The sequence below is a fragment of the Cryptomeria japonica genome, chromosome 10 (genome assembly GCF_030272615.1).
Source record: "Cryptomeria japonica chromosome 10, Sugi_1.0, whole genome shotgun sequence".
Lineage (NCBI taxonomy): Eukaryota > Viridiplantae > Streptophyta > Pinopsida > Cupressales > Cupressaceae > Cryptomeria > Cryptomeria japonica.
The window spans coordinates 196,838,933-196,857,180 of record NC_081414.1 but is presented as its reverse complement, the minus strand read 5'-3'; the positions used below and the strand labels follow the sequence as shown (position 1 = coordinate 196,857,180).

Below are 18,248 nucleotides of genomic sequence, written 5' to 3'. Positions count from 1 at the left end.
TATCTTGAATCTTTCCCTTGAAAAGTCTTAATTTCTATGCTTTAAGGTATGATGCTCAAGGATTGACTTTAATCTTTTGTGTAGGCATCAAATGGCGACCCCCGGAGTCGGAAGATCAACTACTTGGCGGACCCTCATCAAAGAAGATCAAGTCAGGACAAGGACGATCTCCTCCAATCCAGTTTCATTAAGGACGACCTTCTCCATCTATCTTCCAGTCCAACATTTGAAGGAAAGCATCACCAAATTGAGAATCAACCAAGTATTAGACAAGGTGGCATCCTAGTCATCATTCCTCCAGTCGGGTTGGTCCACCTCAGCATGTCCAGATTCAATGTACCCGACTCATTAAAGGCGGCATAAACTTCAATGTACCTACCCCGGCTATCTATTGGTCGAATATTCCAGAGAAGACATGTGTCCAAATAATGCAATTATTTCATTGGTCAGAATTAAGTTTGTTGTAACAAACCCTAATTAGGGTTTCATTGTAAAATCTTGGCCATTGATCTCAAATTGATCCAAGCCACTGAATGGTATTGTGGGCACTATATAAGCCCTGGCTCTTCATTTGTAAAGGCTAATAGTTAGTGAATAGGAGTCAACAATAGCTAGTCATTAATAGTTAGAAGGTGAATAGTTAGTTCATAGAGGTTAGAATAGCTAATGATTAATAGCAAATAGAACAGCAGTTAGAGTAGAATAGGAGGACAAGGCAAGAAATTGTTGCCATTGATTGTAAATAAACTCCATTTTCATTGAAGTAATGGTGAAGTGTGTCGTTTCTTGCAATATGCATGGTTTCTTGTTGAATCTTCAATTCTAGATGGTAGATGATTAGATTGAATGAAGAAAATTGTTGAATGCACCTGTGTGGAATCCGTCTAATCCAAACCACTAGCCTCTTGCTGATGGTAAGTGCGCCTTGCGTGGTCAACTGGAACAAAATGAGCTTAATCTTAAGTCGTTACACATCTATTGTTCATGCATTATCTTGAATGGTGATCAGTGTCTGATGGTATACGATTTGAACATATTGGAACCACCCCTTAGAAGATCGCATTGAGCTGGTGTCGAATTGTTCAAGCCCGATGGTGAGACCCAGCCCAGTAGGACTCCACCTAGTCATTCATCCATCTTCTCGCATTCTAGGTAGTAGAGTAGACTTCCCGAACCTTGCATCTTTTGCCATTTGTTTGTCTTCCAATTAGTAAATAGGACTCGTGATTCCAGCAAATCAGACGTTTAGTCATCAAGTGTAAGTCCCCTTGTGATTCCAGCAAAATCACATCATACCACAAAGAGCTTATCCACACGTAGAGATCCTACATACAGAACCTTGGAGTTACTCCGACTGATCCTTCAGTGAGATCTTCAGCAGTCGGGAACTTTATTCAAGAGAGGATAAGATACTTCGATATTTTATTCTGTGTTCGCATGTGCATAAAAACACATCAATAGGTATGTACACTAGGAAATGAAAAAAAAGAAGCAAACATGGGAATAACTTTATTGTAAGCAAAGGATTTGAAGAATTGGCAAATGGACTACGATATTTTAATGGAGACCGTAAATGAATGGTTCTTCAATAATTTATTGGAAACCCTACGAGGAATGGCCTACAAACAATGGAGGATTACAAAAATGAAAGATGACAAAAGTGCTTTAGAAAGCAGCATGTGCTCTAATATTAATGCCAAGCAAAGAAATGGACTACAAAATAAAATAGAAATGTGAACCCGAAATTCTATTCACCACAATGAGAGTACATATTTATCAAAAAAGTGACCATTCAATTCATCTCCAAGGTGACTATTCAAACTCTACAAGAAAAGAAATAGATGTAATAATAATATCAAATCATTCATCTTGCTCATAGATAACAAATTCCTCACCGAATCAAGGACATGCAACAACCCAAAGAGAGTCATGCCTCTTTCATCTTTGAACACAAGCTTGACTTTTGCGCACACAATGATCTTGTGAAATGTATTAGCACCTAAGAATATTTTTCCAGCATCATATTCCTATAAATAGAAAACCACTCCAAATGTGGAGTTATGTGGAATGACACTCTAGAATCAATCAACCATACATCACTTGCAAACCTAATAGAAGACACAAGAAAAAAATCTCTAAATTCATCATTAGAATTCTTTGAATCCATTCCATCATTATATTCTTTCTTAGCCTTCTTCACTTCATATTTTTCTTAATATGATTAATCTTTCCATAATTCCATATTTCACCTTAGATCTACCAGGAGGATTAGAAATTCCCTTGAACTTGGATATCCTATCTCCCTTCTTGTTCTTTCCTTTCTCATTCAAATGGCCTTTGACAACCAAAACATCTTTGGTAGATTCCATGGATCTTCACCTCTTCTCTTCAAACATCAAGGCTCCAACAACCTTCTCAAGTTTTAACATATAGTGGTACTACTAATAGCCATGACAAGGTTATCTCACGATTTGGCAATAAACAAAGCAAGGTAATGCACTAATCTTCCAAATTCATCTTGACATCAACAAATGCCAATTGACTAATAATGATGTTAAAAGCATTAAAATGCTCGGTCACTAGTTCTCCATCTTATATTTTCAAATAACACATTTTTAATGCAAGAAAAATTTGTTCACCAATGACTTAGTTTGATACAAGGCCCTAATCTTATCCCACAAATTTGTATTGTATCATCTCCTTAACATTTAAGACCACTAAATTTGAAAGTCAAAAACAAATAGCAAATCTAGCATTTCTACCAAGTTTAGTGTAGTCATGAAGATCCATAACTTGAGGAATAAAACCAATCAAAATCCACCAACAATTCTTCCATCTTAAACATCCAAAGCTCAAAATTTGTCATTAAGATTTATAATCTACATTCTTCCAAAAGTGGTAGTCATTTTTTTGTACCTAAAAAACAATTCACCTACACATAATATTCCCACTAAAACCAAGATTAAATACAAAGACAAAATGCCTTTCCTCCCAGAGATTTAAACAATTTAATCTAGCATTGATACCAAATGAAAGGAAATAGTATTAATTTAAAAGAGAAAAGTACTAGCAAAAGTTACATAATCAACCAATTTAAGCAAAGAAATAACACATGACACAACATATACCCTAGGATTCCCTTTCAAGAAAAACCCAACAAAAAATGAAATAATTTAATTGTGCTATCATGGAGATCCTCAACTCTTCTTAGATCACTACTAGGCACAAGTACCAATTACTTGGCTTACAACTTCATACTACATGCTACCCCAAGCACTCTATATATAGACAACAAAGCAACAAGAAAGCTTAACATAGTTTCCCAAAATAATGCACCAAAGTGACATTTCCGAAGGTAAGCATCCAAGTTTGAACTCTCAATCCAAAAAGTCATTCAAACCTTTGTTGCAAAACTTGCCAAAAACTCTTTCAACTTGCAATTACTCCCAAGTGAAAATGCTAGGCGAGTTACTCACCTAAAGTTTTTAAAAAACTAACAATGATTTTTTCCTATTAAACTCGCGAAAATCGTGAGTTTTGTATTAAAAACTGGTCCAAATTCATATAATTTATTTTTTCAATGCTGCCCCTTGACCTCGTTGGGGACATTGCCCCCAAACCCTGCCCCAAGGGACACTACCCCTTGACCCCATTGGGGGTGTTTCCCCTGTTGATTGTAATTAGGTAGGAGTGGCGGATTCGAATTGCCTTAGGCAACATTGGAATCCGCCCAAAGGGCTGGCCCCTCCTTCAACGTGTAGGGCTGGGCCCTCTCTCACGACACTCCCTAAAACCTCACGTCACACTCAAGGAAACGTGCTCCCATAAATAGGGCCGACCCTATACTAATAAGGCAATTCGGTAAAAGAGATATTAATAATTAAAAGTTATTAATAAAGTAAAAGCCGACTTAACTAGATCTTGCACCTCATATAAATAAAGGGCAACTTCACCTCATTCATCAATCGATACAATATCCTTTCATGCGAAATATATATCTGCATAATGCGAAGACTGAAGAAGGAATATATGCGAATCATATCTGCCATTGGAGGTGCTAACATCAAGTGCAATACCATCATAAAGGAGTGCGAACTGCTCTAGATTCAAGGCGCTAAGGTTGCAGACCAGTTTCAAGCAAAAGTGCAGACTTAAGATGCACTAAAAGTGCAGATCTAGTGTATGAACCTGATTGCTGGTTGGTGTGCTAAAGGGGCAGACCTAATGCTTATGAAAGTGCAGACTTGTTGAAGATTTCATCAGCCCTAAGAGTGAACATCTCAGACCTCTTCAAGTACTTGAGATAAGTATTGTAAATCAGAATATTGAATACAATCCATAATCAGATCTTTTCTGGCTGGGTTTTTCCTCCTAGGAGGTTTTCCCAGGGTAATTGTGTTTTTTTCTTATTTTGTTCATTTCTATGTTATGCCTAAATCTAGAAATCTCTAAATTTTACAGCAAACAATCTAATTAGAAACTAAATTCTGATTTCTGAGTTTTATATTAATCTGAAAGTATAAAAATCAACATCCCCTAGACCCCGATGAGAGGCACAACCCCTCAACTGCATTAGGGCGTCCACTCCCAAATCACCATTAGTTATTGGAATTCGTCAAATAAAAAACTTGATTACAATGAGGGGGTGACGGGGAACTGGGATATAACTCTTGTGTGTGCCTAATTAGACGTTATTATTTCACAACTTGCCAAAGATCTCTTTAAATGAGGCAAAATCTACATATGACATGGCTAGTGGAAGTGGCATTATAACTCATTTAGAGTTGAACTTGTTTTTTGGTCTATACTATGCATTAAAATCTAATTTTGATTTCTATATGATGGAAATTAGTAATATGCTCAACAAATTTAGTAATATGTGTGTTTTTGAAGAATATTTTTAAACATTTATCTATATAAAATGTTTGATAAAATTTCTGAGTTTTTGCCAAGTCCCGAGTTTTCAAAAAATTTGTGCCTACCAAGTTATTGCCAAGTTTGAGTTTTTCAACTATGATTCATACTTCTAATGCATTCCCATATGCTCACCTTGGTTAATCAAAGCACTCAAAATGGCATGTCTTTATGTGACCCTGAAAAATTAAATGCATTGCAAATGTTACAACAAATATGTAGTAAAAACTTGTTGTACTCTAAGTATGGCATCCAACTACAAGTTGACCACAACTCCCAAAATAAAATACTTTATGTAAGGTGTACAACACACATTTCCCAACAAATTGAACAATGCATTGAAAGACAACCATCATACCTCTTTGGCACTTTTCAAGTGCAATCTGAGGAAAGAATTCCTCAAACCTATGAAGAAGAGATATGCCAAAACAATTTATTTTGCTAGAGAGGATGATTGAGATGCAAGAGACCCTACAATCTATGGGCATTTATAATGAGTGTAGAGCTGAGTTACCGAAATCATGCCTTAGCCTCCAAGTGTGGGGTTGGGTTCGAGCCCATTCCGGGTCTGAGTCAGGTCTGTGTTTGGATTCGTACCAGATTAAGAAAAGCTCCGACTCAAATTTGATCGCCCAAAATCCAATTCTAATCGCCTGAAATCCATTATAATTGGCTGAAATCGATAATGCCCTTATCGCTCAAACATTATAAAGGACAATCGATTCGTTGAAAACAATTGGTACTAGGTTATGAACATAAAATAAAGTTTATTTAAATTTATTTTTATATATTTCATAATGTTTAGTAAAAATATGTTTTTTATTTATTTAATAATTTTCAAGTTTTATATATATATATATATATATATATATATATATATATATAAAATATTATAATAATACAATATTATAATAATATATAGTATAATATTTTTTCTTTTTTGGTCAGTAATATTTCTTTTTTTATATAGTATAAAAAGATAGTACATTGTTCAGATCAAAATTGCCTGTATGAAAAATCAGGCCATCATTTACTACAACTTACCCCTACTCCAAACCACCCCACTATTACATCATTCATAAATTCTAAGACCCCTATTATCAAATTTACAGAACCCCTAAATCTGACAAAACAAACAGGGGGGAACCCTTCTCAAAAACCAACCCTACACTCAAACTTAGCTGGAAAAACATAGAAACACTCTATAAATTTCGATACACGGTACGAACATTCAAAACTTCAAGCAAATTCAATGGGAAATATATATTATAATATTATATTAATATATTTTTATATTATAATATATATTTACATTATAATATTATATTTATATTATTATATATATATATACCTGTTGACGTGTATTTTGTACACAATCATACACAGAATAAAATACCCAAAGGCATCTTATCCTCTCTTGAATAAAGTCGCTAACTGCTGAAGATTTCGCAAGAAGGATCAGTTAGGATGACTCCAATGTTCTTTTTAGTAGGGTCTCTACGTGTGGATAAGCACCAGTGGTCGTTGTGATTGCTGTGTCATCAAGGGGCCTTACGTTGCCGAAGATTTTGCTAAACTAAACAAGCTTTTCAAAAAAAAATCAAAAGGATAGGGTTTGCAAGAGGTCTAATCTAGTCTAACCCTAAGAATGACGTAATGTGGACAAGACTTGGTGAGATTCTACCAACTTCAATATTGCCATAAATTAACAACTCAATTGAAATTGATGCGATCTTCTAAGGTAACAAATGATTTTTCAATACATCAAAGACCAAGGACACTACCACGAAGGTACATATCCAAGATACAACAATGATTGAAGGTTTAAACGATTCAAATATCTCCAGTCGACCACGCAAGGCGTTCCTACAATCAGCAAGAAGCTAGTGGTTTGGAAAGCGAATCCTACCAAAGATCAAGTCCAACACTTTGTCCTTCGAATTAACACACTACTTTGATTGAGAGTGATTCAAGAAAAATGTACAACCATGAAGATAACCAAGAGAATTGCAACAAAACACCATAACTTCAATATTTTATTGATCTCAAAGCCATCATGTACAACAATTGTTTGAATTCCTTTCTCCAAGCTCAATCTTGCTACAAAAGTAAATTGCTTCTAAACTCTAATCAATAATCTCTCTCTTTCTAATTTTTCCTCTTTCTAATTCCAAAAATGAAATGAAATGAGGGTATAAATAGCATCCTCAATTACAATGAACGGTCCAGATCAAAAAGCAGATCAATGGCCAAGATTATGACACCTAAACCCTAATTAGGGTTTGTTACAACCATTACATAACATTTAATGCTTGACCAATGATAAAATTGTATTGCTTGGACACATGTCCTCTCTAGAAATTTCCACCAATGGATAGCTAGGGTAGGTACATCGGAGTTTGTGCCACCTTCCATGAATTAGGTACATTGAACCTGGACATTGTTGAGGTGGACCAATCCGACTGGAGGAGTGATGACTAGGATGCCACCTCGTCTGACACTTGTAGCTTGGTAGATATTCAATTTGATGTCGTTGAGAAGCTATCTTTAATTAGCTCTTGTTCTAACTCCTTCGGTCCTTGATTCGTAGGATGATTGATGTACCTCGCCTTGGAAGGCTGGATTGGAAGAGGTTGCCTTGTCAACGCTAGACTGGAGGAGGTTGCCCTTATCTTTGCTTGATCGTCCTTGATGAGACCGTCCTTGATCTGGCTTGATTTTCCTTGAGAAGAGTCTTTCGACTTGTAGATCTTTCGAGCCTGGGAGTCGCCATCTTGATACCTACACAACATTTCAAAATTAGTAATAGATTTTGCAATGTATAAACATAGATTAGAGATCAATTTTTTAGGAAACTTCATGATAAGTCCTTGAGTTATCATTTCCCAAAAACGATTGAGCTATTGAAATTCAAAATTTCAAAATTCAAAATTTAAGGCAATGACGATCAAAATTCAAAATAAGGAATCACATCGCCATACCTTATTTGAGAGCTAACTCTAAAATGCAAAATGAAGAAAATCGCCTAGGCAAAAAATTAATTCGAAGCTTTCCCACGTGATCTCTCTTCAAATGAACGTCCTCTTTAGTAATTCGCCACCTTTGGAAGGGGTCTTCAATGTCTTGATGATAGCAAATTCGCCTCACCTCCAATCAAAGTTCGTATTCCCCTTTGATGATATTCGCACCACTTTGAATAGAAACTCGCACTTCTCCTTTATGAAATTCGCTCCTCTTTGTCCTCTCAAAATCGCATATGAATGAAGGTGAAATGATGATTTGAAAACGAAATTATCACCCTCCCTTTATAGGCGCTTGCCCTTACAACTACCTCAAGGCCGACTTTGCAAAATAAGGCAATTTTAAAATAATTTATAAATAAAACCAAAGGCCGACTTTGTAAGAATTTAAATCCAAGCGCTCAAATTCGATTTTTAATTAAATTAATAATTAATTAATTAAATGCCTTTGTTTATTAATTCGATTTTTTAAAAGGGCAAAAATTAATTAATAAATGCTTTGCGCTATTTTTTAAATGCTATCTTTAATTAAATTTATCGATTTTTAGCATTTAATAAAATTCAAAAATGATTTAGCGCCAAAACTTGGAGAGGTGGAAAGATACAAACCATATCGCTCTGGTCCCTGACTGAGGGACAGGAGCGAACTTGCATTTTAGCCTTGATTCTTTTGCCTTTGACTTTCAAAACCTCCATCTTCACGTTGAAACTGGCATGTTTGCTGGGAATTTCAAACTTGGTTAACTTGACTTTGTGGATGAGTGCCTTTTGTGACTAATATCGCCCTGGTCCCTTGATGAGGGACAGGAGCGAACTTCCATTTTAGCTCAATTTTGCGATCTTTTGACGTTCACTTTTTTTCTTGTCACCTTCCAAATGATGTTCTCGATCTTGTGTACCCTTGCTTTGTCATGATTTCGAAGGAAAATAAGTGGTTTGATGAAAATCGCCCTGGTCCCTGACTGAGGGACAGGAGCGATCTAGCATTTTGACTCAATTTGATCACCCTTTGACGTTTAACTACTTCTCATATCATCTTCTCAAGACACCTTAGACCCTGTGTAACCTTGTACGTCCTTGACTTGGCGTGATTTTTGAAGGAATTGGCTAGTGAAATGAATATCGCCCTGGTCCCTGACTGAGGGACAGGAGCGAACTAGGGTATAGAGTATAAATCCTTCATCATATTAACTTGCAATTATCTTCAAGGCTCAAAATGATGTTCTTTACTCCCTTTCAAACATCTAAAATGTGAATGGCAACCCAAATTTGGCCTCATTTGAACATTTTCGCTCTGGTCCCTTGATGAGGGACAGGAGCGAACTTAGGCATTTCAGTGCAAATCCTTCATCTTTGGCGGTCTTTGATACTTCGTTCTCCGTCGAGACACCTCAAAATGTCCTTGCCACCTTATACTTTGACTAGGAATGACTTGAATTTGGGTGGAAGGCAAGATAGCTACCATTTCGCCCTGGTCCCTGACTGAGGGACAGGAGCGAATTTTCACTTATAGGCTCCATCACACTTTGCTAACTTCAAAAATTATCTTCAATAGACTCGTTGTGCACCTTTTCATTCATCCTTGGCCGGGAGTTTGTTCAAACTTGGCGAGAAATTGACCTAAGGCAAAAATCGCTCTGGTCCCTGACTGAGGGACAGGAGCGCCTAGGCCAATTTGAGTCTCCTATTGATGTCTTGTAATCTTCAATTTGTCTTCAACGGGTTCATTTCATCCTCCTTTCTTGCTTCAAACTCAAAACTTGCTTGATCTTTGCCCAAAACATGCCTCATGAGGAAATTCGCTCTGGTCCCTGGGAGAGGGACAGGAGCTACCACTGAATTTCGCCCTGGTCCCTGATTGAGGGACAGGAGCGATTTAGCTTCTAGATCAAGTTTTCCTCATGTTTGTGCTTTCAAATTATATTAAAATGATGAAATATATTTCCTTTGATCTCCTCAAATCGTCAAATTGTTCGAATCCTGCAAGGACAAGGCAATGTTTGATTTTGAGCTTCGGTCCTCCACTGAGGGATAGGAGCGATTTTTGCTCCTGGCACATCCCCGTGTTTGTAAAATTCTTCAAATTATATTCAACGGAAAGAACATGCCTCCCTTGATCTTTTCCAATCCGAAATTCATCTTGATCCTGCATAGACAGTAAAATTTTGAGAAACAAGCTCCGGTCCTTCACTGAGGGATAGGAGCGATTTTGCTTCCCAGGCCAAAATATCAAGATTTTGGGATTTTAATCACTTCACAAGGCGAAAACAAGTCATTTCCAATGCCCAGGATCAATTATCAAAATTTTCAAAATTTGGTCAAAATTACTCAATCGGACAAAAAATCAAAATCTCATCATTCACACTTAGACAAATTTGGACTCTGCATTCAAAATTCCAATTGAAACTAGACCAACTTGCTTAGCCATTGGCGAATTCACTTTATTTCCAAAATTGCATACCTCGGGAGGAAGCTCTCAAATTCAAAATTGGACTGGACTCTGGCTTGAAAACACAGTAACAGAAACCCTAAGGCTTGACCCTGGTCCAGACAACTAACAAACTAAACCAAAACCCTAAAAAGCAAAGCGAAAGGCGAGCAAAAACGAGCAAAAAGAGGGGGTCCCCATTTAAATGGGGCGATGTGTGAAATGGTCACAACAATACCCAAGGAAAAAAAATTGTCATACCCACATACCCGATTCCGTATCCGAATTCGTACCCATAACCAAATTGGCAACTTAGGTGTAGAAATTAGAGTCCAAAAAAAAAGACGAAGGGAAATTATAATACATAATATTATATGATGATTGGTGGAACAATGCAAAGTTGTGGTTTCCTTTATGTCGCCTACAATGAATGTCATCAAATAAACAAACACAAACTCTCCTAATCTTGGAGAGATTTATTGTCTTTTAATAGCATGCTTGGTTGTGTGTGGACAGTGGTTAGATGGGAGAGCACTTAGTAGCATTTTATGACCAATACATTCAGCCCTTTGTTCAGAAGAAGTGGGATAAAATAAACAACCCATTGTTCATCGCAGCATATGCGATTACTTCTAAGTATTCTTCATTGAGGCCTAGAAGTGTACCCTCTATTGAGGATAATGGGGTAAAGAAGGGGTTCATTCTAAGTATTCTTCATTGAGGCCTAGAAGTGTACCCTCTATTGAGGACAATGGGGTAAAGAAGGGGTTTATGAAAAAATGTAGACTATTGATGAGGCACAAATCTATGAATGCGGCGGGTTAAATTTGCAAGATTTACAAGTGGCTTTAGTACATGGGAAGCTAGAGATGATAAGCTCACCATTATCCAAAAGGATCACATTGGATGGTAGCAACTACACCAGTATAGAACGCTTTTGATACAAATGCTTGCTATTTGCTTACTTTCACAAGTTCCTAGCTCCTCTACTGCTAAAAAGGAATTGCTTAACTTATAGCTTCGTGCACTCTATCTAGAGGATCACGCTTGCCTTTAAAAAATATGGAAAAGCAAGTTGCAACTCATTGTGTATTTTGCCTTGAGGACCAGAAGACACCTAAATATTATTTCAGCCCAGGCAACATGATGAGATGTTGACCCTGATTGTCCAAGGCAGACTTACAAGGAGGGGTTGCAGGGAACATGACCATAAGTAACACAATAAGAGCCCCATGATTCAAAGAGCAATGATTCCAAAATACTTGGCATTGATGACCTAGATCGAAAGCTAGCGAATGAGGATGATTGATTGTAATCTTGACTCCAATATACTTCATAGAGTTATAGACTTCATGGAATTTGTAACTTTGGCTTACTTTTAATTATGCAATGAGCATTTGATGCTTAAGCTTTTAATTTGAATTGTCATCACTCATTATTAATTACTGTTTTGAAATTTATAGTTCATTGGTTTAAACTTTTTACTTTGATCATTGTGTTAGGCCCAATATGGAAAGCTAATGTACTGAGAGGGGAGGGGTGAATCAATACTTCAAAACTTTTCTTCAACAATAACTTTACTGTTAAGTATAAACTGAATAGTGCAGTAACATAATATAATGCTAAAACAAATAAATAACAATCATACATTGATTCACTCCATAACACCTATATTTTGGTTACGCAGAAACTCTTGGTTAGAGAGAGAAACTGCGGTGGGGATGACACCTACAACTTCACTACTACAATAATAAAGGTTGCTCCGTTAGAGCTACATGTTTAGCTATTTCTAATAGCTTACCCTATTAGGAGTATCAAGATCTGTTAGATCTACCTTGCTAAAGTATTTTACAACACTTATTCTAAATGCTGCACCTGGTTAGAGGCTTTACAATTTATAGACTTAGTTAGAGTCTTTTTCCCTATTAGAGGTTTTTCTTACAACTTAAAATATTACAATCAAATCTTTACAAATTATCTGCAACTTTACATCTGAAATGTTATAGCAGATTCTATGTGCTCAAAATGATATTACCTTGCTTATAGCATACCTCGGTAATCCATCTATTAACTCGATAAGCCCTTCTGTTTACTCTGTTCCTTGACTGTTCTCTGAAATCCTTCTCGGTGACCTCTGTGTTTCTCTGTCAACTGTAATATTCATAACACTCTGTGATATCTCATGATTTTCTTTTTTGTATATGTCTTGCTTCACACACACATGCACATATATATTTGCACACATATCTAATCCTGAATTCATGCTGTATAAATAGATCTCTTATGTCGGTGATCTGGTCCATGCTTCGATCTTACAAACATGATTTCTCGAATGAATAACCATGCAAAATATTTCATTGGTTAAATCACCTCAAAATCATACACAATCTTTAAGTTCAATTTCCAATGTGATAACGGTTACTTGTTCCTTGATCTTTGTAACACGTCTCCCATATATGTCCAGGTTCAGTGAATCTGGTAACACATTTCACTCGGTGTGTGTTTACTCGGTATATCATTCTTGCTGCTCAATAGACATAGAGTGTTACTCGGTAGAGTGTTCGGTGTATACTACGCTCTGAGACTACTTTCTTCTATAACCGACTGCACTGTGCTTACCGACTATTCTGTGCTTACCGACTGAAAGATTCGGTAGAAGTAACCGACTAGAATATATAGAATAACGTTGAACATAAGACTAATGGTAATCTTAGTAAGTAGTAACACATTGATCTAGTCACTAATCACTAATCAGTAATAGTATGCCAATGGTTTTTGAATTTTTCTAATGACTAATTCATAGTTGAAAGTTTGAATCTTAATTATTCTACTCATATTTTAATTTTTATGCTTTAAAAGTATATTTTAGATTGACCTTTAGTTCTATTTTTCCTATGTATTTAATGTTGTACCCTTGCCATCCAAAAAATGGGCCAAACCCCAACCATCCTAAAAACATATCTCCTTGTCCTATTGTTCCAAAAACTTCAGAGAAAATAGGTTAAATTAGTTATTTTGTTATAAAGCTCATATTTTGTCACACAATGTTATTAATTTAGGTGGGGTAGTAGTTAGCACTGGTAAAAAGATCATTGATAAAAGCGGGTAGCTTGTTTGAGAAGATGCTAGAAAGCTAATTGAATCTATCCTGGAGATAATATTTCCATGATCCATATAAATAAATTAGAATGCTTCTGGTAGAAACTATATAAGGGTTTTCTGGGATACATAAAGTCAGAGTTTTTATCAAACACATTCTAATCCAATTGAACCTAGTCAATGTTATATTGTAAGTAGCTTGCCTAGGAAGCTACAATCTTTTTAAGGAATTATTCCCTCTAAACTGTAAATCAATCTATTTTCATATATCAATATAAAACTTCATTTCCCTCAATAATTGTTTTGGATTTGTAAGTCCAATCCAACTTTATGGACACACATGTGCCTGCATACTCTTAAACCTTTTGTAGTTGTAGTTGCAAAACTTTGTAGGTACACTACACTAAACAAGCACCATTTTAAAACCATGCACAAGAATAGCATATATCTATTTTCAGCTATGCTCCCCCAAGTTTCTGGGATGGGGACGGTAGGAGACAATGAGATGTGCTTCTGGTACGAAGGTACCTTTTGGCCAATTTTTAGGGGAGAGTAGGGGACAGCTATTAAAAAAATAAGTTTTATAAAATATAAGGAAATTTCAAATATTCATATGATAACATTGATATAGCATTCTTCATAAGACATTATAAGCCTTAGTGAGCATGGGTAACTGAATAGAAATTATGTTGTTCTTTATATATACATATGTGCATATGAGTATGTATGAATTAATAAAGGCACTGTATACTCAAGAATGCATGTTTGTTGTCAACTCATTACCACTGTAGCAGATTATGTTGTAGTTTGACCTTAGATGGGATTGTACTATTAGTTGTTTGTGCAACTACATTTTTTGCATTGTGAAAATGGCATTTCCTACCAACTATCACTCGTATTCAACAATGTAATGACTATAGTATGCCAACTTTTTCTATGGCAGTCCTTGTATACTAAACAAGTTCTTCAATGTGTGAAACAAGACAATCCTTGATTGTGATTTTGATTGTGACGATGTAGAGATTTACAATAGGGGATATGTATTTGGTAGATTTTGTGCTTATGATTCATCATTGGTCTATTACTTGGTTAATCATATATTTTGATAGGGTTTTGCGGGCAATGCCCCCAACGAGGTCGAGGGGCAGTTTCAAAACCACAGACCTTCATGGAAAACACCATTTTCATATTTTTTATAAATCCTAGTGGACATGTCATAAAACAAATAAGCATTGAAAGGTTGTATGTTTTTTTAAAACATAACTTAAATCGTCCTTAAGCATGTTAGGGGAGAGCTAGCTGTCCACGGGACAAATGGGGGACATTTGGACATCCCTTGGCCATCTCAAAGACGTCTAGCTGTCCCCTAAAGTACCCTGTAAATTTTTTGAAGTCCCTAGGACGTTTCTGAAATTTGGCACAAAAAGGGGGCGGGGAGGGGCATTTCCTAGGCATCCCCGAGTCCCCGAAACGTCCCCTATATGGGACGAGAGTAAAAAGATAAGGGACAGAACCCCAAGGAGCACTAATTTTGAGCATTATATCTTCAAACTATTAAACCTATTAAACTGATATTTTTTGGTTAACCCTGCAACCACTTAGCAAAGTCACTGTTGATAAGTTATACTTGCTTCTATGGCTTATGCAGACAATAAGCTTCTTTTGCTTAATCCATCAGCCTACAATAACGAAGCTTTTCTTGGTAAGAAACATAATGAAGGATTTCCTCCTCTTTCCTTTTTCGCTTCTTTTATTTATGCTTCTCTCTACTTTTCTTTTTTCTGTTCCTCTTCCTGATGTTCTTGTTCTTGTTTTTATTCTTCTATTCATCACTTTGATAGCACCAGTTAAGAACCAAATATTCAATATAAAGAAAAACACTAAACAATAAAAGATGTGTGCCCTAATCTTCAATATACTCATAATAGAAATAGAAATATTCTTACAATATGGTTATACCATACAATTATCCTAAAGCGAGGATTCAATCCGAGATATTCCCACTATAAGATCCAAGACTACTAGACTACTCTACATTTACAACTCAAAAAAATTAATCAATAATCCATATTGATATGAAAACAATATGAGGCTCTTAACATATATCCACTAACATAATAAGTGAGGAAATGGTAATCCCTTAGCCCACCCAATTGAATGACTATTTACTTCTTGGACCCAGCCTATCTAAACCTGGTACTCTTAACAATTTAAGCACCATAACTATGGGCCTAAGTCTATGCCATATCTAAACCTGCGCTAATCCATAACCATTTAAGCATCATAACCACGGGCATAAGTGTATGACATTCCACCCCTTTTATAGTCTTACAGCCTTTTTAGCTGATTTAAGCAGTGTGTAAGTAAATTTCTACAGTATATACAAAATAGCATCTCCATGCTAAGATGTCTTAGATCTCATATTAGTTTCCAGAAAATTGGGATCTTGGTTTATATCTTCACAAAACCAAAGACAACCTAGGTATCACTTTTATTGTTTTGTCTATCAATTGCATAATGTTTAGAAGGAAATAACACAACGGTTTACTACAATAGCTGCAGAGTAAGAAACAAAGCAAGTTATCTAGTGTACGTGTCTTATCATAAGAAACGACTGGAATGGAGATATGTATAGGCCTCTGAAATAAGGTATTATAAATGACATTATTAAGAAACACCAAATTTGATAAGATTTCACAAATATCAGCTAAATAGCAAAAGATTGAATCAGAGAAATAAATACACAGCCTCAAAAATATAGGCCAACAATCAAGTTTTATTTTCTCAGACTGTTATGACACTTTTATTTTCCCTTCATTTATAAAAATACATATGCTCAATAATCAAAATAACTACAGATAAGATTTGCAGTGTACACTACCTTGAACATGATTATGCTTGCAAGGATGGTGAGTGATGTGAACATTACATAGTAAATGGGTGACACAACTGCCGTATTAAATGTGTCTAAAGCCTGCACCATGTAGTAAAAAAAATATGTCAAGAAGCTACCATAAACTTTGGCATAATATCAATGTCAGCAATAATTTGGAAAGTAAACACATACTAAATAAAGTGATGATCATAAATATCTTATGAAAGGTGTGACTACTAGTTACTTCTCATATCATTTGAAAGGTATAGGGCTTCAGACATGGCTTAATAGGTACTTCCTAACTAATGGTAGCTGCCAGATGGATTAAGTTATTATCAAAGAATGGGATTTACAAAAGGGCATATCATTAGAACTCATAGCGAGATTCATCTTTCTCAGATAGACTTTTCCACCTATCTGAATTTGACTTGCATAATTAACGCAGTAAAACTAAAGTAGATCTACAAAATGTTGAAACTTCAATTGAGGAAAGGCCCTACTTGGCCCTATGGACAACCACTTATTTGTTATAAAGCATTTCCATTGTACAATAATGTTGAACACAAAATTCAAGCCACTGAGAAAATTGAGTATTGGGCAAGACCCAAGTTGAAGAGGTGAGAAGGATTCAAGTTGTACGAACTACATTGTATGCCTTTGGCTTAGAGTTCATTATTTGTTGCATGCAAGAAAAAATTTCATCTGCAAAGATTGATGGGTATTTTTTTTACAGGTACAGAGCTCGCAATCCATACTGTTTTCATTCCCTCTGCCTATCATTCTTTTTTACTATTACAAAGGCCATTGGTATTTATAAAACACTCCTGATTTACCAACAGATAGGAAGGTTGATCCTCCAACATATTCAATAATTTCAAAATCTATCTTCTGTCTAATATCTGTGACATCCACCTCAGCTATTAGAAAAATACCTAATGTGGACCTCATGGACCTATATGCCAATGCAATACCATATGTTGCTTTGTGTCATTGTTGTCTTCCCAACAGCTCCCATATTCTCTTTGGCCACACGCTAATACCAACCCCCAAATCTAGCAATCATCCCCCAATCTGTTGCCCATTTACAACCATAGTTATCAAAATGGCTTTCTTTTTCTGTTCTTTTCTGGTTTTGGATAATTGCATTTTCCTACATGTTTTACTCTGTCCTGACATTGACATTTAGCCTTCTATTATTTCAATATTTCTTGCACCCACAAATTTTGCTATATCTTGTTTGTTCCAGTATTTATTAAATTTTTCAACTCTTCGAAAATAATTATGTATATTCACCATCTTTACAAATATTTTTGAAGGCTCCCATTTCCTTTTGGTACTTAAATTATTTCTTCGTCTGTACAACTTTAATGACCGACTCTTGGCCCTCCTTGATTGACCTGATTGAGGCCTCTTCCACGCTGATATTGAATCTGATTAGCTTTCTCCGTTGTCTTGGTACAAAAAGGACAGGTTCTCATGTTCCTGGATCTGTTCTCTTTGCTGTTGTTTGGTGCTTGTATTCATTAAATTAGTGATTACAAATTTTATTTAAGATGAAGGGGGAGTGCAGTACTCATTTGTGGTTTCAAGATTGGCTAGGCCAATGCAGTTATTGCATGGCCATCTAATTTTATGGTGAGCCCTATTGCTGCCCAAGAAGAGGTTAATGAAAGAAAATCTAATAGAGCAGCATTGGAGATTAAGAAAGCCGAAGTACCATTGGACGAGGCCAGCTTTGAGATTCTAAATGGTCTTGGAACTGATTGTGGTGGTGCAGACGAGCAAGGAGAAGCAGAGATTGTAGGAAACAAAGAGAAAGGTAAGGACATCCTTCCACTCGAGGTGCTTCGTGTACCCTATCAAAGAAATGATTAAAGAAATTAAAAATGAAGAAAGTGGGTTATGAAACATT

At 35.9% G+C, this 18,248-nt stretch overlaps 1 protein-coding gene across 2 annotated transcripts in view; it reads right to left on the bottom strand.

The window, feature by feature from the left end:
* The window catches only part of LOC131079119 (probable magnesium transporter NIPA4), a 99,219-nt gene that overhangs the window by 26,166 nt on the left and 54,805 nt on the right, over positions 1-18,248 (bottom strand). For both annotated transcript variants that reach the window (XM_058016997.2, XM_058016998.2), the window contains exon 7: positions 16,343-16,435. In XM_058016997.2, the coding sequence (XP_057872980.2) occupies positions 16,343-16,435 (93 nt within the window). The remainder of the gene's footprint in view (positions 1-16,342; positions 16,436-18,248) is intronic.